A 23,292-nucleotide genomic window follows, 5' to 3' on the forward strand; every position below is an offset into this window, starting at 1 on the left:
ATGTAGCGCCGCTGTAGGAGTCGTAGGCCGCGTCGACGGCCGTCATCGGCGCGATGTGTCGTCACGCATTCGCTGCGGTCCACTGAAGTCATCTGTCCCCACTGCCCGCGGGTGCTCGGAGACAGCGCGCCCAGCGGCGGGCCACGCAACAAACAACGCAGCCACCAAGAGAGCGGCTGCCACGGTCACGCGTGACGCCGCCGAGATCGATGAAGCGGCATCACTAGGACTCGGGACGTGAGCTACAGCCGCCCTCAAGGGCGCCCGAGCAGTTCCCATTGCCAAGCCTCCAGCTCACCTCACCCGCAGTTTCTCACGGGTGCTTGCCCTCCATGGCAGAAGGCCTTTGCCCTGCGGTCGTGCGTACCTTCTCTCGCCCCCCCCTGCGAACCCCTAAGACAGGGGGAAGGGGAGAGGAGGGCAACTTTGGCTCCATCCGTGCTGAGAGTGGAACGGAACCGACCTGCTGCCCTCCATCGCCGACTGCGCCCATCAGCGCGAGCCTGCAGCCTGCATGTGTCCCATTGGCACATCGGTATTGGCATCAACAGCAAGCCACGCCGCGTACGAGGGGCGGTCAAGCAATGTCGCCGCGATCCTTCGCATCCCCTCAGGGCCTTGCGCTTCACCCCACCCGCACAGCCCCGGCCGACCGGTCGTTGCCCACACCCACCCCCCAGCTGCGCGAGACGCGGAAAGGGGTCTTTGCCTCTTTAGGCATGCGTACCGCTCAAAGCACAACGCTTTTAGATCCACCATCCCCCCTCCCCTCAGCCTGCGCTGCACAGGGCGCTCTTACACGGTGAGCACTCCAGCTGGGGCATCAGCCTCGTTTCCCTTTGCGGCGGGCCACCTGTTCACCAGATCTTCGCGCGGTCACCAGATTTGTCTCCCAATACCAGCGCGCTCTTCATCCTCCACGGAGATGGGTGGGGCCCACCACACAACGGCGGAGGCCGCAGCACTCGACGCTGCCCGCTGCCTCGAGTGTCGCAGCGTCCTCCCCCGCAATATAGTGATGGGACTGTAAGATGGCCACGACTCGCGGGCGCGCATACAACACTTCCCACAGGTCAGCCACCCAGCGCTTTCACTGCAGCCGCGCCGCCCGCGGCCTCTACACGGCTGGGACGCAGTTGCGCGGGTAGGGCCTCGCCCGCCACAAAGGAGGACCGTTAGCGCGCCAGTTTCCAGAGGGCGCCTTTGCGGCCGCTCGTTCCTGGCCGCACTGCTGTGAGGTTGCAGAAAGCGGGGTGAAAAAAGACGGTTAAGTGGAGGGGGAGGGGACTCTAGCCCCGTTCTCTAACATGCTGTTGGCGGTGCCACGACGCGCTAGACGTCGCTACTCAGGGGAGGCTGACTGATGCAGGCCACTCCAACGGGGGCGCCTGCAATCCTCTTCGTTATGCCTTGAAAGGACCCGCGTCCACCTCGTCTTGGCGATAGCATATCACCTGGGAGGCTCATGTGCTGGGCGCCGAGGTGGCAGGCACTCACGCGCTCTGAGAGAGAAGACAGCAGGCGCGCCATTCATCCTCCCCCCGGCGCAGGAGAAGAGGTCGACAAGAAGGGTGAAAGACGATCTCCACAACTGCACGAAGGGGCCCTCACGCCGTTTCGTCCCCGACTCTGTCAAAGGCGCAGCCGAGCAGCCCCGGCCCCTGCCACCGCTGCGGCACCACCACAAGCTCACAGGGGTCATCCTCCAACTCGCCTGGCTTCCGCACCCACACCACGATCGGTTCCCCTACGTGGGCTACTGTTTCCCTCGCTAGAGCTTGCAGCCCCTCCGCCAGCAGCTCCGCCCGCGTCACGGCGCCGTACTGCAGGACCAGCATGCCGACCGAAAGACCGGCCTCCTCAGCCGGACTGTTGGCGTCCACCTTCACCACCACCAGACACGGCTGCAGCCGCGAGACGCGATGCAGCTCTGCCATGCGCTGCCCTCTCTTTTCCGCCGCAGCCTGTCGCTGCCGGCGGCCACATTCGTCTTGCACCATCTGAAGCTGCGCCTCCTCCTGCGTCTGGCAGTGCAGCTCATTGAGAAGGCTAAGCAAGCGGTCGCTCAGCGCGCACAGGTCATTGCGCGCGCAGTCCGCCGTGTTCCGCGCCATTCGGACGGCATAGAGGTCGCAGTCGTTTCTTGGAAATCCCTCGTCGTCCAGCAAGGGGCCTCGAAGCCCGACCGGCGTCGAGGCGAGATACTGAAGGGCATCCGTCAGCTTCCTCTCCAGTGCCGCCTTCTGCTCCCCCAGACAGCGCAGCTCTTCACGAATCGCCTCTTTTTCCGCCCCCTCCACGGCGGGGGCGCCACCGGAAGGACAGCCGTCCTCCATCTCAGCAATGTCTTCCACGCGCTCCGCGCTCATCATCTGTGGGAAGCCGTGCAGGGCAGCGGCATGCCGAGTGTGCAGGAGGAAGAGGAAGAGAGTGTGTGTAAGTGTGCGCAAAGGGGGAGGGGCAGGGCGTGGAGGGCCGTCGCGATCAGTGCTGAGGCGCACTGCGCGAAACGGGGTAGCATATCCCCCGCACGCGCCCGGGTGTGGCAGGACTCGGCAACAGGGCGGCGCGCCGCAGACGGGCTAGGTCGCAGTCGCCAGCGCAACGGTGGCAGGCGAACGCGTCGGCTGCGTGCGTCATGTGCTCGCGGGTGTATATGTGCAGCCGAAACGGGCACGCTGGTGAAGGTTTCTCGCCTGCCTCGGCTTGGGAACAGGAGGAGTCAACGCAGTCACAACGCCAGGAACGATGGGGAATGGTCAGCGGCCACCATACGTGGGCGTGCCCCGTGGCGGTAGGCGTGTGTCTGCCGTGCGCCCCTTCGCTGCGCAGCGTCGGCAATACGTAGACGTTTGGCCATCGCCAAGTGATGAGAGGGAAGAAAAGAAAGAGGAGTGCGGCACTCGAGAGGAAAAAAGGCGCGGTAAGCGACTGCACATGGCCACAGACCAAAAAAAGGGAGCAGAGAGAGAAGTTCGGCAACGGAGCACACGACTGGGGCCTCCCCCTTCACCCACACACACGCAAACATACATCCACGCCCACCCGATCACGCGTATTCACCCGGCCTTCACCTGCGTGCCGGGGAATCACCCTACGCTGAGCTGCGTAGCGAAGACGCAGTTGCTAGCGAGGCTGCTTGATCGCATCCTTACTTTCCCGTCGGTGCGGCGTTCCCGCAGTGCTTCTCTTCAGCCTCGTCATCACTGCCATCCGGCATCCCTTCGTCCTCTTGGCAATGCGTCTGCCCGGGTTGATTTTGGCGCTACGCACTCCGCGCGCTCTCGTACGTGGTGGCGTAGACGCTCTTCAGCACTGTGCCGCAGAGCAGCTTCATTCGCTGCGCGTGCTTTGCCTCCGCCCCTGAGACGGCTCGGGTGTACGGGAGGTGGTGATTATACAAGAAGACGTCCCGCACCGTGTTCAGCGTCGTCGTTTCAAAGCAGCGCAGACACTGTGGGGAGAGGACCTCTCCATTGTAGCCCAGCAAGTGAACCGTCTCAGCTAGCGCATCACCGTGAGCGGCGGCGGCCACCACTCTCGCCTCGTGCGAAGTCGGCCCGTGCACCGCAGGGGGCGGAAGCACGGTTGGGGCAGCTCCGCTACTGACCGATGGGGGCAACAGAAACGACGGGTGGCAATAACGGTTCGCAGTGGCTGCCGCGGCTGGGTTGGTGTTGCCGTCTCCAGTGTAGCCGCCATCTAGCTGCGGCTGCAGCGCCCCAGGCCCCCCTGCACGCGACCCACTTCCTCCGACAGCACTTGCCACGCCGCCAGAGGGCACTGCCGCTCCTCCTGCCGTCGCTGAGCCAGACAGAGCGCTGTTGGACGTGGTAGCACCGCCCACGGCGTCGAGGCCGACTCCATGGGCGCTGGAAGTACCGGCGGTGCTGCCACCGAATAAGGCGCGGCCACCCCCGCTTAGTGCATCAAAGGGTACGTCCTCCAGGTGCAGCACTGGCAGCAGCACCAGCCGCCCGCCCAGTGGCGCACCTCGGTCACCAGCGGCAGCCCCGCCGCCACCTCTCGCAGCTGCCCGGCCAGCCACTGGAGAAGCTCTTCGGTGCGGTGTCACGTGCTCATCAATCCACTGCACCGCGGCCTCGTCAATGGGGATAGCAGCAACCCCCTCGCCCTCCTCCCCCGTGCCTTCGTCGACCCCGGCCGCCGAGGACGCCCGTGTCACGATGGTCATGGCAGACGCGTTGCTGCCCCTGTCGTTGTCATCCCGCTTCTCATCCATGGATCGGCGCCGCGCCATGAGTTGCTCCACCACCGCGGCCATATCCTCCTGCGAGGCGACGGCGTTGGGGGACACGAAGGAATCCATCAGCATTGTGGCAGCGGAGGGGCGCAACTCCTTGTCCTTCGTCAGCAGGCGGCGGACAAAGACGTGCATCTGCGGCGACCAGCGCTCCTTGGCGTGCAGGGTTGGCGGGTCGTTGAGCGGGATGAAGAAGACGGCGCGGGCGATGTGCATGCCGAGGTACGGCGGCTGCCCCTCCGCCAGCTCAATCGTGGTAATCCCCAACGACCACATGTCGGCGCGGGAGTCGTAGTCCTTCTCTGTGAGGGCCTCCGGCGCCATCCACAGCGCTGTGCCAATAAACGAGTTGCGCCGCGACAACGTATGCTTGAGCTCTGTGCTTACACCAAAGTCTGCCAGCTTCACCTGGCCGTCCTTGGTGAGCAGCACGTTACTGCCCTTGATATCGCGGTGAATGACGTGACGCTCGTGCAGGTAGCGCAGGCCAAGCAGTGTTTGGCGGCACACATACGCGATGAGCGGCTCCGAGAGCGGGCGGCGCAGCAGATCGTACGCCGTGTCCACCGAGCCACCCTCGCAGTACTCCATGACGATCCACAGTACCCCCATCGAGTAGTACGTGCCATAGAAGCGCACAATGTTTGGGTGGTCGCACTCCTGCAGGATCTCTACCTCCTTTACAATCGTGTCAAGGTCCTCCCTATCCGTGTCACTGAGCGGAACCTGCTTGATGGCGACGATGTCGTCCGTGACGCGGTTGCGAGCCTTCAGGACTACACCGAAGTTGCCGACACCGATGCTCTCAATGATCTCGAATAACTCCTTTGGATCCTCCTCCCGCACGTGGATGCGGTCGAGTGCCGATGGCTTCATCATCGTGCCGAGTGTCGGTACGCGCTGGGTCCGTCTGGAGGTGAGGCCGCGACCACAGCAAACGCCGCAGGAGTGAGAGACGCCAAGAGGCGCGCATAGACGTGCGCAAGCTGAGAGAGAGGGAGCGAAGAAAAAGTCAGGGAGGGGGAGAGAGAGAGTTGATCGACTCCGAAACGGTGGCGCGCACGCGCTCTGTTTGCCCCTCCTTTGCTGAGGACGGTGGTCCCTGTCCGTCCTCGGGCGTCCACCCACCCACTCGCCTCAGTGGAGACAAGATGAGTGCGTGCGTGTCTAAGCAGTCGCAAGGGCGCCACACAGTGTGTTTGTTGGTTGGTCTCTGCAGCAGAGCTGCACATCCAGAGAGAGAAAGTGAGGCGAACGGCGGCGTGTGACCCTACGCCATCCATCGACAGCGCATGACAGACACATACAAAACGGCGGGTCAGAGAGGAGAGCGCGCCGCAAGCGCATGGTCACCCGAGAGCCGCTGTGAGCGAGTCGAGGGGGGGAAGAGAGCGAGAGACGAAGACGCTATCAAGTGCGTCTCCATCAGGCGCACTCGGCGTGAAAGACCGCCACATTTGAAGGGGGCGGCGACTCCTTCTGCCCCGTCTGTCGTCTCTCCGGGCGCGCGATGGAGCCAATCGCAGTCCCTCGTGAGCGATCGACCCATCTATACCGCGGTTCGTCGCGGATCAGCATCTCGAGCAAGCAGCAACGCCACGGCCAGCCGGCCGACAAGAGTGAGTGCTGCGATCTCCTATACCGCCCGGCAGAGTCGCATGAGAAGACGCTGCGCATTCCGCACAGAAACATAAGATGAGAGGCCCCTCCACTTCCTCGAGTCTACCCGTGGTCAACGTCAACGTCCCATAGGAGACCGCTGCAACGCGCAACGTCTTCCGTAGAGATGCCGCCGTCACCGCTGCTGTACCGCGACCGAGCTGCCGTCAAGAAGTGCATGTCGTGGCACGCTCTGAAGAACGCATAGATGCCCACCGCAGGTGCCAGCTCATCCTGCAGCTCCTCGCGGCTCGTCGGGTGATCTACATGGAAGTATTCGCGAAAGTAACGCTGCAGCGCGGCCGCAGACCCCGCCATGTCGCCTCGCGAGAGGCCATTGAGCCGCTTCCGCTCGATTGGGCCGTGGGCCGCCTCATAGGCAGCGGCGCTGCCTGGCTGCGAGACAAGGCACCGGATGCTCCGGATCTGCTCTCGAAGGTTGAGAGCGCCGTCCACGTCTAGCAGCACTTTCGCGAACAGCTCAAGCAGCGCGCTGCGCAGGTGCCGAGGCAGCGCCTCGCTCCGCACCGCCTCTACAAGCACGGCGCGCGGCACCCACTCCAGGATGAACCGCCGGTTACTCGCACAGCCATCCCCATGCGCAAGCGCCGCAAGCAGACGAATCTGCGCAGCAAGGTACGCCACCAGCGTGTCCTTCACCTCAGGCCAGTCCGGCATCGCAGCTGTTAGCAAAGACACTCGTCCGCGTGATTATGGGGAGCGAGGCGACAGCCATTAAGCGGGTGGATGACGGCTCATGTACACACAGACCGCTGCATCCGGCGATGCGCACGGACACCCGGGGGGCGTTCCACGATGCGCTCACATCGCCGCCGACGCCACCCACTCAAGCTCTTATCTCCTTATGTCGCCTACCGCCCTGCATCGTACCGTTTTTCTTTTCTGCGGTGCCGAACATTTAAGAGGCGCGGCGCCTTAGCTTGCAGCACGCACACACACACACAAAGAGCAGCTGCTTCGTGTCTAAAGCACATCTGGTCTCGCCTTTTTTGTCGTTGGCTCCACCCCCGCTCCGACCAGTGGGTCAGACGTCACTGTACGGCTCCCGACATATCCTTCATCGCCCGGCTGCGACGCGCACAAGTTTGCCCAGAAGGATGAGGGCAGTGTGAAGCGGACACACATCATGCGCTTTGTGGGCGCGACGTCGCGCACCATGAGCACCTCCTCGACGTTCTCCGGCAGGAAAGTGTAGCCGAGGTTCGCCTCCACTTGCCGCACAGCGTCGGCGGTGAGGTCTTCAGCGGCTGAGAAGCAGTAGACGTGGAAGACGAGGCGACGGTCAATATCTTTGGGGTCTACATGGTCTGGCAAGCGATTCCACCGTTCATTCACGGCCGCTACGCGAGTCGCGCCGACTCGCGGCTCGTTCGCGGAAGCGCAGCTGCTAGAAAGTGGCTGGAAGACGTCGAGGAACTCCACGGCAATCGCTGGCAGATTCATCGTCACATGGCGGCGACCGGTGCAGGCACATCCTGGGACCGCTGCCGCAGTAGCCCCAGTGACGCTGTCGAAGAGCACAGAGTTCAGGAAGTCGCGCCCGTCCATGTTAAATACGTGGAAGGAGTCGGCAGGCAGGTGGTTGAGCTCCGCGTTTACTTTCATGTACTGCGCTGCAACCGGATTCAGGTCGTTCGCAAAGACCTGCACGCCTTTCTTCGCTGCAGGCACGGCGAACGGGCCCACACCGGCCATGACGTCGAACAGCACGTCCCCTGGTCTCATCTGATCCACCAGTCGCGTGTGCTCAAAGCTCAGCCGCGAGTTCCAGTAGACACGGTTGTATGGAACGCGAAAGTTGCAGCCGTGTTGACGAACTGTCGCCGTCAGCAACCGATTGAGTCGCGCCTGCGCAGGGGAATAGGAGGGCGACGACGCCTCAAGCGCCATCACTTGCTTCTCTGTCGCTGTTAGCGAGCTGTTGAGCTGGCCAGAATCATCGGCAGCGGCTCCCGCGGCAGGATCGCCGTCTACTTCATCGAAACAGTGGCGCTCGGCGATGATCTCCATTTTAAATTCGCGAAATACACTGCTGATCGCGTCCACCTTGTTGACCACTACACTCACAGTCTCGTTGCAATCGAGGACGACCTGCCCAATGATTTCGGCGTACGGCAAATGTGCCGCGGACAGGTTAACGTGGGCAATGTGCCCAACCTGTTCGAAACCGCTGAGCGCCACGAGATCGATGCCCTCACCGAGAGGCAACACCATCGAGAGCAGCTCCGGCATGGTGTAATGGTGGTAGCTAAGCTCTAGCACACGAGAGGTGAAGGCCACTTCCACCACCCCGGTGTAAGGTTCTCGCTTCTTCCTGGTGCAGATCGGCGGTGTTGCAGTCGCATCAGGTGTGCCCTGCGCCTGCGCGCTACCGTCCTCGTCCTGCGTGCAACTTGCCAAGGAGGACCTCGTGGAGAGGCAGTCATGGACGTACTGAAGAAGTTCAGCCGCGTTTCGAGGTAGCTGACCCGCCTGCGTTGCAGCGTCCAGTTGCCGGGCAACGAGTGCGCGCTCAACATCGGCGCCAAGCGTAAACACAGCCGTGGCGGCGGCGGGAAGCAGTTCAGACGCCTCCAGTACGGTTGAATCCAAGAGGCACATCTTGCAGGGACCCTCAGAAAATGCCAACGGGGAAGCCGCCGACGACGAGCGACTCGTGACAGCCGCGCTTGGGCCCTCGTAGAGGGCAGTGCTGCCACTGCTGCTCTTCCCTCGGGTGCCTCCTCCTGCAAGCACTCGGTACTCCACACGCACCTTCGACGCCGCAGAGTCCCCTTCATCGTCGGCAGCAGCGATGACCGCTACCGCATCCAGCACATTGCGCACGTTCCGCCGATGATAGAGCTTGCCACGCAGAATACTAAGCAGCGCGCCAGACGCCGCAAGAGGCCGGTACACGAGAGCCGCGAGTTCGATCGTGGAGCGGACTCTTTCCCGGTAGCTGTGGGCCGTCGCCCTCGGCTCCGCCGTCGAACTGGCTCGCTTGGTCATGAAGAGCAGAGCGAGCTCAAAGTTGCCCCTGCGCGTGGCGGGTATTCGTACTGGGCGAGCGTGTGCGTGGGGATCGCCTACACGTTGGGACCCGGCGGCGCGGCGCAATATCCTCTCATCCGCAGAGCAGCAGAAGAAAAAAAAAGCGAAGAGCAATCCAGCGAGGATACGAGAGGAGAGGCAGGCGTGTGTTGAAGTGAGGACAGACACAGTCAAGGTCGGAGCGCGTAGAGCTGACAGCTGCGGATACTCAGGCGCGAAAAGGGCATCGGCTGGTGAAGGCCATAGAGAGAGAGAAAGAGAGAAAAGCTCTGGGCAGGCGCAGATGACGTCATCTGCGCCGACGCGGCGGGGGACCGCGTCCGCGCCTCTCCCGCTCAGGCGCATGCGCACACCTCCTGTTTGCCGCCCCGCTTCCGCGATACACGTGCGTTGCAGCACTGCGCTTTACGAATCGCGACTTCGTGGGCGCGCGCATGCCTCTTAGCGAACCAGCCGCTGCTCTTCATCTGTTGATTAGGGCTCTAAGAGTACGGTGAGGGCTCTTTTCACCGACGAAAAGCTCTCCTGGCAGGAGCAAGCATGGCTTGAAGACGCGGAAGAGGGAGGGAGAACAAAGAGCCGCCGCGACATGGCACGTCGTCGCCAGGCCCGCAACAACTACCCTGACAAGAGCGCCTTTCGCTTCACCTCCCTACACAGAGACGAGGGCGGCGCAGAAGTGGTACGGGGCATTAGGGGAGTCTTGCATTGCATGGTCTGCAGCACCGCCTCCCCCCTTCCATCTTCCCGCCCTATCACAACAGCGCATGCTCCTACTACCTCATCTCCCCGCGCCACCGTCCACCCAACGCACGCATCATACCGCTGCCTCCCCTCCCCTGCAACCCTCCCACAGGGCCTCCTCTCGCATGTAGCGACGGCGACCATCACCGCGCCGCTGATGCAGAGCAAAGACAGACACACTCGCACTGAGCACGAGAAGGTTCAGCAGCGCAATTTCGCAAAACAAAGAAGCGAAGCAGGTACGTTGTCCCGGCAAGAGAGGAGTCGGTCACCGTCTACGACGTCTGTCGCCCGCAGCCGTAAAGGTGACGAGCCGCGCAACTCGGGAGTGAGGGGGGAGGAGGAGAGGGAGCGTGCGGGCAACCGTCACGCACAAAGGCGAAAGAAAGGGTTAGACGGAGTCGCACGTCAACGAGGTGTAGAGAGCGAAGACGAGTCCGCGCCATCACCGGCCACACACGCGCAAGCCCCACAGGCCCGCCGACGTGACTGCTTCCTGGCAGAGCCACAACGCGAAGAGATGGGGAAGGGAGCATTAAGCAAAAGAAGCGGAGGGGAGGGCAGAGCCGCAACGGAAAATAAAAGCAAAGGCGTCCGTGGCGGAGTCTCCCCCAAGCGCAAAGGGTGCGCCTACCACACATATGCGTGTGCGTGTGCGTAGACGCCCCTCCCTTAAAAAGCACACGTGCGCTGCGATTGCCCACCCTGGGCCCCAGCGGTGACGGAACTGGACCGCTTCTGGTGTCGTGGGAGCATTGTACGTGTGCTCAGGGCGGCCTGAGCACGGGTAACGACCCCCGGTACCTTGCAGCTTAGGGCCCTATAGCATGCCTTCATCTTGCTAAGTGCGTACTGAGATTTCTGCCGCACTTGACGGCACGCGGCGCGAGTACTGCTGGTGCTGTACATGGCTGGTATATCTGGCTCGACGGCACTGATGTAGTTCAAGCACTCTAAAAGGCGCTCCGCCCCCTCCTCCAGCATCTGCTTGCTTTCCGAGTCCATGAAGGCCTGCCGCGCCACGTGCCGCGTCGTCCGCTCCGTGTCACTCACGAAATTGTTCAAGAATATCTTCATGAAGCTCTGGCAGTGCGAGCACAGCTCCTTGTTGATGCGCGAGAACGACTCAGTGGTGCCACTACTTGTGGTCCCCCGGGCTGAGACAGCGTGGCCACTGCGACAGCCAAGAATCTGCCCCGGCGCGGAAAGATTCAACGACGATACCGATACCTTTCCGTTCCCGTGTGTAGGGCTTCCACCGCGTCGCCGGGTACTGCAACGCCGCGCTGAGGCGGTACCGCTTCGGCCCTCCGCCGCATCGCCGATGTTCAGCCTAGGTGTACACTCCTCGTCCGTGGCGACCGGCGAACGATAGCGCTGCGCACTGGTGGATGCCTGGGAGGAGCGGTTGCGGGACATATTGCTGGACGCGCGTGGGGTCACAAGGCGATGCGGTGTGGCCATCTCCCGCATTCGAGAGCTCTCGGAGCGCTCAAAAGGAAACGACGCCAGACGAGTGATAAGAGGGCCGGCGCCCTTGCTGGGCGGTAGTCGGGTAGCGCAGCTTACGGGCTCGCGCCGCACCGCGCTGCGTCGACTGCCCGCCTTTTCAGCGTCGTTCTCCGCGGACTCCGCATAACGAGAGAGGGAATGCTCAAAGTCGCGAGAGAACGACGTGCATCGCTCCAGCACAGACCCAACGCGCACCGCCTCAACGCGCTGCCGTGCCGACGAGACGCTCACTTGTGACGCGGTGTGCACAAGAACATCGCGCTCCGGCGTCGTGCGCCGCTCCCCTTCATTGTGGGCTGAGTGTAGCGAAGAGGTGAGCTGCTCGCCGCCGTGATGACCCTCCCGGTGGACGGGGTCCACATATGAGCTCACCCGCACGAAGCCGTAACGGGGCGACAAAGCCGCAGAGCTGGCCAGGCACTGCTCTCCGCGGCGGATAGAGGGCACCTGATGAGGCGCCTCACTGTCCTTGCCGGTCGCACCATCAGTTGTGCGCTCCCTGTACCGTGGCTTTGGCTGCGCTGCCTCACCTGCCAGTGCTGCGACGGCGGGTACAGCTTGCGCAGCGGCGCTCTTCGGCTGCGCTGTTCGATGCAGCACCGGCGCAGTGGCAGTAATGGTCGTAGTGGATGCGGATGCTGCAGGAGAAGTCGAAGTCGATGGCGGCAGAGGGGGCATGGCGCCGTTCGCTGCTGCACTTTCGGTAGCGCCGGCGACCCTGCGACCGCGCCACCCCTCAAGCGCAGAGTCGCACCAGGACTCTTCGGAGATTGTCTGCGACTTCAGCGGGCGCCGCTCCTCAACTGTCCGAGGGGGCCGGTGAGCGCGCGGGCTTCCAGTCGCGGCCGTCTCAGACGGATGAGGTCCTAAGGCAGCACGGGAGCGCGTCCGTACCAGCCCCTCGCTCTTCAATGAGGTTGCCGCGGGAGAGTGGCCCCTATTGGAGCGGAGCAGGCCACCACTCGCGCGGCGGCCCGACGAGAAGCGGCTGCAGCGGCGCCCTTGCAAGCCCTCCGCATCCTCAGGCTCCGTCGCGCCGCCGGTACTCTTCTTGGTGCTCTCTTCCTCTTCGTCGCTTCCCTCACCACGGTTACGTGCACGGGCGGATAGCGAGAACGGATGCGAGTTGCGCCGTGTAGTATGGCTGCTCGTGCGCTGTGACGCCGACATGGTCCCCTGGACGGTTGTCGCCATCGCTGCGGACGATGTGTCGGCGGGCTTATCCTCGCATCGCTCAGCGGCGCTACGATCACCTCCGCCAGTGCAAGCTGACGACGACGCGGTGGTCGTCTCTAATGCCGCAATTGGGAGGAGTTCTGAAGCCACCGTATCCGCCGTGCGGCATGTCCCGTCCGACGGCGCTGGTGGCGGGGCCGCAGCAGCGGGCGCGATGGCCAAAGCCACGGTGTCAGGCGACGGACAGCTGAGGCCGCTCCGCGGGCTTGTCGCTGGCGCTGCCGAAGAAGGCTGTGACGACGCAGAAAGGCTGCGATCGCTACGGCTTGAGTGTAGGGAGCTTATGAGGTTCGGACTAGTCGGTCGAGACCCTGTCTGACTCCTGATGACGTGGGTCGAGTCCGCCTTCGCGGCGGTGAGAACCGCTGTGTTGGTGGTATCTGCCGTTGCCGTCGCGCTGACCTTTTTGTCAGCTCCGCTGAAGGAGGTGCTAGCACCAGAAAAGGCTTCGCGCGAGCGCTGGAGAACGCTCGGCGCAGGGTCGAGCGGCGCCACGGACAAGGGCGAAGTGTTAGTTGGCGACTCCGACACACGGATGGTGCTTCCGCGGTGGCTCATTGAACTGACATCGGTGACTATACCGCTGCTCATGCCCCACGGGGCGTCCTCCACAGGTGACTGGGTCGTGTCGGCCAACATGTCGTCCGTGGTGCGCTGAAGGTAGCGCGATGTTGCCTTCGCGTTCAGCTCCTTAGCATCATTACGGTAAAGCGCGAGGTGCACGTTCTCCTCCGGAATGAGGCAGACGCCGTACTTGTACATGGTGAGATAGCCGCAGATGGCGGGGCTTGCGTGCTTGGCCTGGAACACACCGCGACCACCGCCGCGCTCGATGACCTCATCCGCCACTCTACGGAAGTCACCATCTCCAACGAGCACTATGGTGGTCCGCGGGAGCGGCGGCGGGGACGGCTGCCGAGAGAGCCATGCGGCAACAGCGTTCGGCGCCACCGCCTCGACCGTGCCGCCACCAAGGCGAAGCACCTCATTGTAGGTCTCCTCTAGTGTGCCCACTAACAGCACAAACGTGCAGCCGCAGAACACTGTTGCCGCCGCCGGGCGACCAGTAGAGAGGAATTCCGTGACAGAGAAAAAGGTCTGAGCAGGGCGGCGGTAATGCACGCTGCGCAGCGCCAGGGACGCCGGCAACGGGGAGGATGGCGAAGGGAATTCGCCAGGCATCAGCGTATCCTTCTTCTCGAGGCTGCGCGCCAAACTCGCGACGTAGTGCGGCGTGACGAGTGTGTAGCCGTACCCGAGTGCGGCCATCATCGTCTCGTCCATCCTGAAGCAGTCCTCCGCGACGTAGAGAAACCCGATGCAGTTGGTGTGCTGCTCGTAGTACCGCAGCGGCGCCGGTATGGTTTCCTCGACGACGAGGGCTCCCATGCCCACGCACGCGTCCACCACCAAGTCCCAGCTCTCATCCGTCAAAGCGGGCGAGATGGCGAGCACGAGCACCACCGGAATTATTCGCGCTGTGATGCGGAGTCCGAGTCGAATGCGGTCCTCAGGGTACAAGAATCGCGAGTTATACCTCCCAATGCGCTCGCGGTCGACAAAGGTGCCATGCTTTGATGCATCCTCGATGCGTACCTCGAGCTGCGCGGACGGGTCGAGGATGCTGTAGCGAGGCATCGGCGAGACGAAGATGGTCGCGTGGTGGCGCGAGATGGACGGCTCAGAGGCTGGGAGCAGAATGCGGCACTGTTTTCGACCTAGTGTATAGGTCTGGTCTGGGAGCAGGAAATGCCGATGAATCTCGCCATCGCCGTAGTTCACTTCCAAGATGTACATGATGAGCGAGGCCCCCTGCGTTACTGAGCGGTCACCTTCTGCGGCGAGCCCCCGACCAGGATCAAAGGACGGAAGAGTGTGTGTGTGTGTGTCGGGGGAGGGGAGGGGAGGGAACAGTACGTAATGCACTCTCTGCAGGGCCGTTTTAGTTCCTCACTCACCCTCCATGCCCCACTTGACGGCTGACGTCTGCGCGCTAGTCAGCGAAAATGCGCCGCAGTAATGGAAAGAAAAAAAGAAACAGAGAACGTGAGAGAGAGAAAAAAAAGGTGCGCCCCTCCCCTCCAACACTGCACACACGCACTCAGACTAACAGACAGACGTGAGCCGCTCCCACGTGAGATGGCGCGCCACAACAGCAACGATGACGACCACAGTCTTCAGGGAAAGACAAGACGCGCACTGGAGCTGAAATGGCGAAGAGACAAGACCAGGAGAAGCGAGCCAACTCGCTTGTGTAGAGCAAATAGAAAAACACACCGCACCGCTAGGAGGGTGCCGGCTTGACGTAATGCGCCCACAACAGGAGAGAGAGGGGGGTGGGAGTGGGGGAGACAAGCACACGTGGATTGTGTGGGTGAGAGAGGATAGCTAGTGAAAGCGGCGCGTGCTCTCACACGCTGACACAGGTGCCTGTGAGTGTGCGCGCGTCCGCGTCAGTGGTGGCGTCTGGGGACACACTGGGGGAAGGCGACAAAGCGTTTCCTCTCCCCCTTGAGACGCACCAGGACTCGCTCCTCTTGTCTACTGTTTCTCTGGTATCCCCTTGACGAAGGGGGGTGAGAGGGGAGGGGTGGGGAAGCGAGTTCTTTCACCACTGGTCTTTGTGTGTCTGTGTGTGCTTGTGTGCTTGTGTGTGTGTGTGTGCCTATGCTGCGCTTTTGAGGTGCGCGCCCTTTTTTTGCTTTAAGTATGCTCTAATTTGTTGAAAGAAAAAGCGGTGAGGGAGTGAAGGTGGAGTCGGTGGCGGTGGCCTCTACAGGGGAAGGGGGGAGGAGGAGGAGGGAGGGGTGAAAGCTCTTATGCGTAGGCGTCGATGGGAGCGTTACAATAGAGGGGAAAAAATACACAGAGAGAGAGGACAACCGTCGAGCACGCGAACAACAGACGAATCGCAAGAGGCAGAGCGAATGCGGAGGAGAGAGGGGTTGAACGGGCGGGGCGGGGTGGGTCGGCGTGCACGCAGCAAGAGAGGGCTAAGGTGCGAACTAAATGAATGAGGAAGACAAGAGAGGGAAGCACAAATCAGTTAATAAAGCCGAGAAGGGGAACAGACGCCGAAAAGATAGAGCAGAGGGGGTGGGGAGTGAGGAAGAAGGGGGGAGGGGGAAGAGGTCGGCGGTGAGGTCCGCTCAGGGAGGAGACGATGAGGTGGAGCGAGGGAAAGCGGCCACGGTGATGGGCGCGCGTTCGGTACCCTGGATTTAATAGTCGCCGTGTCGCTTTCAGCGCCCGTTGGCGCCTGCTCTGTCCTCCCTTACCGTGTACGTACTGAAGAGGATTGTGCGGCGGGCGGCAGGGGAAGTGGGGTCTATGCCAGCGGCGACGGCTTGCTGATTCGCCGAATGCTGAGCGAATGCGCACGCGCGTTAACTTTATTTCGTTGCGCTACGCCGCTGAACCGCGCTCCCGCCTCGTCTCCAACGTGTTATGCGCCGTTGCCTGGTATGCGTGCCGAGCCGGGGGGGTATGGGGTGGAGGTGAAGGGATCTGTTCGTGAGCGCCAAAAAGGCCCAGCGAGCGGCGCACCAGCACGTCGCAGAGGAGCGTTGAGAGATGGGCAAACGGAGCGGATGGCGACAGGGACAATGATGGAGGTTTAAGTCAGTCGCGGTGATGTATGAGCAGAGAAGAGACAGGGCGTGTGCGACGCCGATGAAGCGGCTGGGACGTAGTCGCACACCTACATAGGAAGAAAAGGGCAGACGGAAGCGGAAGGAGAGAGGATGTGTGCGTAAGTGTTGTGTGTGTGAGAGAGAGACGAGAGGTGATAGATATCACGCATTCAAGCCCACGGGGCACACCTTTGGCGAGCGGGGCTGGTGCTGATGAGCCGTGGAGAAGGACACTGCCGCTTTGTTTGCCTGTGTGTGTGTGCGTCTTCCGCTCATCTCAGTTGTGGTGGTGGGGAATAAGCAGTACCGAAACGTACGGCCCCTTTCACTGGCGGCCGTTCGTCGCTGAGTGGTTTACTCGTCGGACGCCCTTCTCAGGCACTCAGTTAGGCAATGGCCGATCCACTCACCTCGCTGCATGCGGCACGTCGGCAATCTACTCCTCTATCCGACCCTGCCGGCCATTCGACTTCCCCTACGGCTGGCACACACCAGCGGCGAGTCGGGTGCGCGATGCGCATGACCCTTATGTGGAAACGACTAGAGAACGCGATGCCACGAGTTTACCCGCGCTATCCACACCCGCACAACACAAACACAGACACCTCCTTCACCTTCCCCCACCCCTCACCCTATGCCCCCGTTTGTGTCACGCTGCGAGTGGAGCAGAGCATAAACCTGGTCAAGATGCGGGCGTCTGAGGTGGCGGACCTTTTGTTTCTATGCAAAACAAGGCGGGCTCAAGGGAGAGAAGCAATGACGCTCCAAGTAGAAGCCGGCACTCGCGGCGATCGCTCCCGTCCTGCGGCGGTGACGATGCGTGAAAAGGCCCTGCCAGCAGAAAAAGGGGTCGATGGCTCACGTTGAAGAGGAGGGGGCGCATATCCCCTGCAAAGGAGTGAGTGTGGTCGAGCCGCAGTGGATGCGGGCCTGAGAGCAGATGGGCTAGTATGCCGGAGGAGAGGAAGGGCTGAGAAACGCACCCAGAAGCGACGACGACCAGCCCCAAAGTGCGATGCGGCATTCGCGGCGGCAGGGGAGCGGTGTTGGGAGAGGTGCAAGAGCAACCACAACGAAAGGCGGAGGCCGTCGAGGCGCACGCGGCACGTCGGTATCGACGACAGACACAAGAACGGGAAAGGCAACGAAGAAACACATGTATATGTATATAACGCGGCAAAGAGAAGACAGAGATGGGCAGCGTCAGGGTGCATACGCGGAAGGAAGTCGACGACACACAACCCCTCCTCTCTTTCCCCTCTGAGAAGATTACACCATGAGGTGGGCCGCTCTTGCCACATGCGCAAGGGCGTGGCCTGCACGGCTACATCGCATGAGCTTTGTAATGCACCACCTCCTAAGGGTATAAGCAAATATATATATATATGTGTGTATATTTTTGTGTGCGCCTGGATGGGATTTTGGCGTTGACGAGAGGCGATCAGCCAAGCGCGGAGCGTGAGAGGGACAGTGCGTGGGATGACGTAGCGGTTGTGAGGGTGAAGTCTCGTTGACGAGCGCACAGCTCCAGTGGCTGTCGGCCTCTGTGAAGCAGGTGAGCTGCATGGAAGATCCTTTGGAGGCCTACTCGTTTGGGTAAGGATGCACGAGGAGGGGAGGGGGCGGGGCGCCAAGGCCAAGGCAGCACGACGCAGAGGAGAAAAAAGGCGACGAGCCACTCAGGTGTTCTGGTGCCGCTGCCCCCTCCCCGACCTCCTGACGGGCGTGTCGCCCCTCAATGCGCTTTGCTATCAGCGGGACGCCACTGTCACCCCAAACTCGCCGCGTGTTTCTCCACTCGGTACGCAGCGGCCACTCAGTGCAGTGGAGCACACACCCGCAACTCCCACCGATTCCATTCAGGTTGTCTTTTCACTTTGCCTTCCGCTTTGTGTTGCTCAACGGTGCGACCGCATCAGCATGGCGGACGGCTCCAGCCTGCATCACGTGGTGCGCGCAGCGACGACGGCGTACGGAGCACGAGGCACAACGTGGTGGGTTAAACAAAGGGAGCGTCCAGAGGAGGCGGAGACGGTCGCGCGAGCGTGAGTACTGCACCTGCGTTTCTTACATCGCAGGAGAACAACACCGCCACCTCACTAGCGCTGCAGCCGCACACGCGGCCACGCACCACCAACCACCCCCTCTCCCTCAACGCACACACGCACACACACTCCATCAGCCGCTGCCGTGGCAAACGCCACAGCAGCGCCATATGCAAATCCTTTGGCCCACTGCATCGAGAGGCGTGTACGCGTAGGCGCCTGTCATAGCACCTGCATACTTCTGAGCTCTTCCAGAGTGGGGCTACCGAGAAGCTCGTGCACTCGCTGAGCTCGATCCATATAGTCCATCGACTGCAAGAAGACCATCTCGAACGCCAGCCGTCGAATAGCCAGCGACGTCAACAGTTTCGCCTCCTCGGAGACCTCCTCCCGCACCTCGACACAGAGCAGCTCCCAGATAAGATGCCTGAGAAAAAACGCCTTGCGCTCTTTGCTCTCAAATGGGCCCCAGCCGTGGTAGGCCTTGATGCGGTGCAGACTTAGTGCGTCGTACAGCCGCTCTCCGTTACTGCGGCCCCAACACTTCTGAGTGAAGTTGGTCATCATGCCAGCCGACATGGGCGGGTACAGTTGCGTGACAATGCGCGTGATGTGCGCCTTCCACATACGCTCCCCGCAATACCAGAAGCCGTTCGGGCTTTGACCTTGCAGGACGTGCGAGAGCGCCTGGTGCGGCGGGTGTGTCAGGTAGAGCAGCAGCGCCTCCAGCTCGGCGCGGCGCACGGCATCATCGACGACGTGGAGACGGTCCGTGGTACGGCAGTCCGTTGCGTAGCGGAAGAGGGACGGGAAGTGCCGCTTCGCCCCGCTAAGGACACGCTCGGGGGTGAAAAGCGGGCCGAGTCGATCTCTGCGCACATGCACCGGCCGAGGTGTGCCAGCGTCCTGGCTTTGGGCCAGCAGAGCAGCCGGTCGCGAAGCGTTGCTCCTATCCTTCGCTACGATGGCTGCATTCTCGCCCGCCGTCGGGGCTTGCGCCGCCTCCGTCAGCAGATCATGTCTCGGGTATGCGGTGTAGAGCAGCAAGAAGAATAGCAGGCTGCTGTGATCGCGGTCGCTGCAGTGGGATGTGGCGTTACTCACTGGCTCCTGGCAGAGGTGGCAGAAGCTGCGCCTGCTGTCCACCCAGACATTCCGATTCAGCCCTTCGAACATGCCCAATGGCAGCGACGACAGCAGACTGCGGCTTTCCGTTGATGACCCTTTCGGGCTTAAGAACCCCATAGACTGATTGGCCGTTTTTGCAGAGCCCTGACCATCAGCGCCGCTTCGCGCCGCACTTTCGCGAAGAAACTGAGACAGAGGTGAGACTTTCGTCGGCGGTGCCAACGCGCGAACCGCACCGCAGAACAGCGTTGCGCGCATTGCATGCGTCGCCTCTGCCCGTGCTTCGCTTTGTGTGAGCGAAAAAAGAACCCTAGCTGGGGGAAGTGGGCCTGGCGAGGTGCTCCACGACGCGAGTCTGCTCGCACCCTGCGCTCGCCAAAGAAAGAATGGTGGAGGAGGAGGAGGAGGAGGGGGGAGGTTAGGCATCCCCAAGCACGCCCGGCGCAAAGAGGCGTTCACGACCGTAGCGTGACAGAGAGAGAGATAGAGCGGAGAGACGCACACAAAGAGGGGCAACGCAGGACGCCGAGGAAGCGTGAGAGGATAAGGCCAAAGGGGGAGGGAGAGAGGTGGGTGAGAGGAAAAGGGGAGGAGGCGGCCAACAAAACAGCGCCCCAGCACCTCCCTCAGGCTCGCGCGCGCCCGTGGTGGGGGTGGTAGTGGTGGCAAGGACGCGACTAACGCTGCCGTCTACTGCGCAAGGCAGCACGAACGTGGCTCATGGAGAGAGCAGTGGCATAGGGCGAAACCACGGAAGAAGCAACGCAGCTCTGTGCACGACCATCTTCATAACGCGGGCGTGCGCACGCACAGGTGAGGAAGCGCAAGATCTGTCGGGGCGTATATGTACACCACCAGACAAGGCGGCGCCGGTGACGGGCATCCGCTGAGCCCGCGCCGTGGGGCATTGCCCCCTCTGCCCTTCCTCTCATCCTCCCTTCGTGGTGTATGTATCGACGATCAAGCCAGCAGCTCGGCGAGGAGTGCTTGTCGCGTGCAGGAGGCGGAGATTGGCAATGGCGCTTCCCCCCCTCCCTCCCTTTCCCCCGTCGTTGGCGTGCCCAAAGAAAGCAAACCTGACGACGTTTGGTGTGCCTCGTCTCCGCTGCGACGTGACATTTGAGTTGTTCGGTTCTGTGCTCCGTCGTCGTCGTTCTCCTCCTCCATTCACCTTCTTCGGAGAAGAGGGCGAGGGGGAAGGGGGGAGCACTGCAACGATGCATGCATACATGATGATGCCGGTGTGTGGCGGTGGTCCCCTCGTCGACGCAATGGTCCACAGCGGCGAGCGAGTCCTTCCGTGCCGAGCTGCCGCTTTCGAGGGGCCGGCTTGTGCGTCGCTTTCCGTCAGCCTGCCCCCACGGCCACGCTCGCCATCGCAGGAGCGATATGGAGTGCCGCATGTCGAAGGCGCAGTGGGAGCGCAGCCGCACGCAGCTCGGGGAGTTGGCAGGCGCAGCTCTCAGCCAAAGATTGCGGGCTACTGCATGTGTGTGTGGGGAGGGGGGAATCAGGAAAGCACACTGAGCGTGAGCCGTTCGGTGACGCGTCGACAGCCCGTAGGCCGAGGTGGGTAAAGTGACGTTGTACGCCTGCGTGGTGCACACAAAGAGCTCGCGCCGTCTAGCGAGCAACAAACTTGGCAATTGTCGCATCCATCTCCGCCGCCTCTTTTTTTTTTCGTTGCCCTTCAGTGACTCGCTCGCTCTCTCCCTATTGGTCTGCACGTGTGTCGACCTCATCCCCGAGGCTGTGCGGCGTGTCGAAGAGACGGGGACACCGCTTGCTGTACACTTGCCGTGCATTGATGTTGATACGCATGTGTCGCATGCAAAGGCGCCAGTAGCGCTCCCTCGCCGCCGCCGTCATGCTGGCCTTGTCCACTGGCGAAAAACTTCCGTCGGGGGTGGGGTGGGCATAGTAGGCGTGCTGGCGATACTGGTCCCTCTCCATATCTGTCAGCTCGTCTTCTGGTACCGTCAGATAGGTAGGGCAGTCGTCGAGGATGCGTGGCGTCGAGTGGAACGCCATCCGCGAGGGCCCGGTGAAGGCTACCATGTCGCCACTCCGCAGTAGAAACGCGTACGGGGCATCCTCGCGGGAATGGGTGCCCATCAAGAAAATAGCGGAGCAGCCTAACGACAAGCTCATTAGCGGCTGCTCCAGCGCCTCCTCGCTGGTGTCCTGGTGGCACATCATCATCGACCCTACAGGAAAGTAGTTAACGATCGCCGTCTGCGGCTCGTAGACGTCGGGGTAGGCGCAGCAGAACCCGTCCTGCCGCACCTCTGCCACGAGTGAGACAAGGTCGCACATACGCCGACGCAGCGCAAACGGAAAAGTTGAGAAGCTGTCGGGGTGGTACTGCTTCCGCGTCCAGTCGTAGCTGTACCCAAGCGTGGCCCACCGCATTGGCGGCTGATAGCAGGACGTACTCTGCGGCGCCTTTGCGTGGGTGCTGAGAATGTTAGGGTGGTGCTTCGAGTCGCCGTACTCGAGCACCGCCTCCCTGCACCAATGCTGCTGCTCCACCTCGCTGAGTACGCCAGGAAACAGCAAAAGCCCGGGGACACCAGCAAAGGTGTAGCACACTGTTTCCGTACCCTGCTCCGCTTCTTCCGCTTCAGAGTACGCGGTGCACCCTTTCCGCCGGGGCCCAGGCGGGAGAAAGACGCGATGAATACGCCGCTTGTTCTCGTCGGTGTTGCGATCGAGGTCGTGCAGATGCACCACATCCGTCAGATCCGTCTCTGGGGGCGGCGGTTGACGACGCGCGTCACGCCTCGAGAGCTCGTAAAGCTTGTAACGCTTTTCAGCCATTCGAAACGGGGTGAAGGATAGGTCGCTCTTGGCACCGTCGCAGGGGCACTTCGCGCCGGCCGCCGAAGCCGTCGTGGCCAGTGATGAGCGCGCACATGAGCGGTCATCAGGAGGACCGGCCGCGGTGGGGCCGGTAGCTGGCCTAGGCAAGTTCCTCGCTAAGGATTTTGGCGGTAACGACAGCGCCTCCTCGCACGCCACGGGATGCGGCATACCGCTTAGAGAAGTGGCAACGGGAGCGGAAAGATCAAGGCAGCGTATGGCACGACTTTCACTGGCGTAAACTACTCGCGAGAGAGCGAGACAAGAGGGGGGCAGTGAGAAGGGAGAAGAGAGGTCTATCGTTTAGCATCGCGCGACGCTCCTCGGCAGCGCAATGCGCAGCCCCACTCCGCCGAGTGTCACCAGGAACGCAGTGATACACATAAAGTCAGATGAAAGAGCAGCGGAGGCCGTCGACAGGAAGCCTTCATCTGGCAAGCGCCTAGGCAGCCAACCTCACGACTGGGACGGGCATGAGCTTCAGGTGCGCCTCAATCGATCGCACAGAGTGAATGTCGCACTGCTCTTGTCGCCCCTACACCCGGCGGTCCCAAGCGCCTCATGGACACGAACACAACACACCCAGGCCACGCCATGAACTGGTCAAGTGCCCTGAGAAGTAGCGCGTGAAGCAAAGAAAGGGGCATGGAGGCGCCTACGTACACGCCGCCGCCGCTCTCACGACAAACCACAAAGGCGTTGGTTCCCCATTACACACTTTCAACTGCACACACACACACACACGCGAGCACATGACGCACGCAGCCGACGCGTTCGCCTGCCACCGTTGCGCTGGCGACTGCAACTCAGCCCGTCTGCGGCGCGCCGTCCAGCGATCAGGGCCGGCCACGCGCCGCACAGGCTCCCACCCCCGCGTCCCCCCCTTCACAAGCGCGCTGCGCCATCGGCGCCACGCGGATCCGGGTGGACGGCGCGCCTAGAGATTCAGGCATGAAGGGGGGGTCCACCCGCACGCCGCGTGTGCTCCGGGACAAGGTCGGCTGGCGCCCTCGGAGACCCGCTCTGCGCTTTGCCGGCATGCTGTGCTTCGCCCACCGTCCCCTCCAGCCGCGGCGCCCCACACCCAGAGGCAGCTTCAGGGCAGCGCCGCCGCCGGGGGCGGCGTGGGCAAAGGGCCCCGCGCCCTCGCCCCACC

General features: G+C 62.3%; 7 protein-coding genes across 7 annotated transcripts; all 7 read right to left on the reverse strand.

The window, feature by feature from the left end:
* Positions 1-1,607: 1,607 nt before the first annotated feature.
* On the reverse strand, positions 1,608-2,372 carry LSCM1_05663 (uncharacterized protein; the record flags this gene model as incomplete). Its single annotated transcript, XM_067323109.1, has 1 exon — positions 1,608-2,372. One exon carries the CDS (start codon positions 2,370-2,372, stop codon positions 1,608-1,610), a length of 765 nt encoding a protein of 254 aa, XP_067179744.1.
* An 893-nt stretch (positions 2,373-3,265) lies between these two features.
* LSCM1_05664 (uncharacterized protein) lies at positions 3,266-5,143 on the reverse strand (the record flags this gene model as incomplete). Its single annotated transcript, XM_067323110.1, has 1 exon — positions 3,266-5,143. The coding sequence occupies one exon, from the start codon at positions 5,141-5,143 to the stop codon at positions 3,266-3,268; it is 1,878 nt and encodes a 625-aa protein (XP_067179745.1).
* An 843-nt stretch (positions 5,144-5,986) lies between these two features.
* On the reverse strand, positions 5,987-6,601 carry LSCM1_05665 (uncharacterized protein; the record flags this gene model as incomplete). Its single annotated transcript, XM_067323111.1, has 1 exon — positions 5,987-6,601. The coding sequence occupies one exon, from the start codon at positions 6,599-6,601 to the stop codon at positions 5,987-5,989; it is 615 nt and encodes a 204-aa protein (XP_067179746.1).
* Positions 6,602-6,907: 306 nt separating this feature from the next.
* On the reverse strand, positions 6,908-8,935 carry LSCM1_05666 (uncharacterized protein; the record flags this gene model as incomplete). Its single annotated transcript, XM_067323112.1, has 1 exon — positions 6,908-8,935. One exon carries the CDS (start codon positions 8,933-8,935, stop codon positions 6,908-6,910), a length of 2,028 nt encoding a protein of 675 aa, XP_067179747.1.
* Positions 8,936-10,393: 1,458 nt separating this feature from the next.
* LSCM1_05667 (uncharacterized protein) lies at positions 10,394-14,266 on the reverse strand (the record flags this gene model as incomplete). The annotated part of the gene is made up of 1 exon (XM_067323113.1): positions 10,394-14,266. The coding sequence occupies one exon, from the start codon at positions 14,264-14,266 to the stop codon at positions 10,394-10,396; it is 3,873 nt and encodes a 1,290-aa protein (XP_067179748.1).
* A 4,102-nt stretch (positions 14,267-18,368) lies between these two features.
* Positions 18,369-19,532, reverse strand: LSCM1_05668 (uncharacterized protein; the record flags this gene model as incomplete). The annotated part of the gene is made up of 1 exon (XM_067323114.1): positions 18,369-19,532. The coding sequence occupies one exon, from the start codon at positions 19,530-19,532 to the stop codon at positions 18,369-18,371; it is 1,164 nt and encodes a 387-aa protein (XP_067179749.1).
* Positions 19,533-20,987: 1,455 nt separating this feature from the next.
* Positions 20,988-22,307, reverse strand: LSCM1_05669 (uncharacterized protein; the record flags this gene model as incomplete). The annotated part of the gene is made up of 1 exon (XM_067323115.1): positions 20,988-22,307. The coding sequence occupies one exon, from the start codon at positions 22,305-22,307 to the stop codon at positions 20,988-20,990; it is 1,320 nt and encodes a 439-aa protein (XP_067179750.1).
* Positions 22,308-23,292: the final 985 nt, after the last annotated feature.

The sequence above is a fragment of the Leishmania martiniquensis genome, chromosome 16 (assembly GCF_017916325.1).
Source record: "Leishmania martiniquensis isolate LSCM1 chromosome 16, whole genome shotgun sequence".
Classification (NCBI taxonomy): Eukaryota; Euglenozoa; class Kinetoplastea; order Trypanosomatida; family Trypanosomatidae; genus Leishmania; species Leishmania martiniquensis.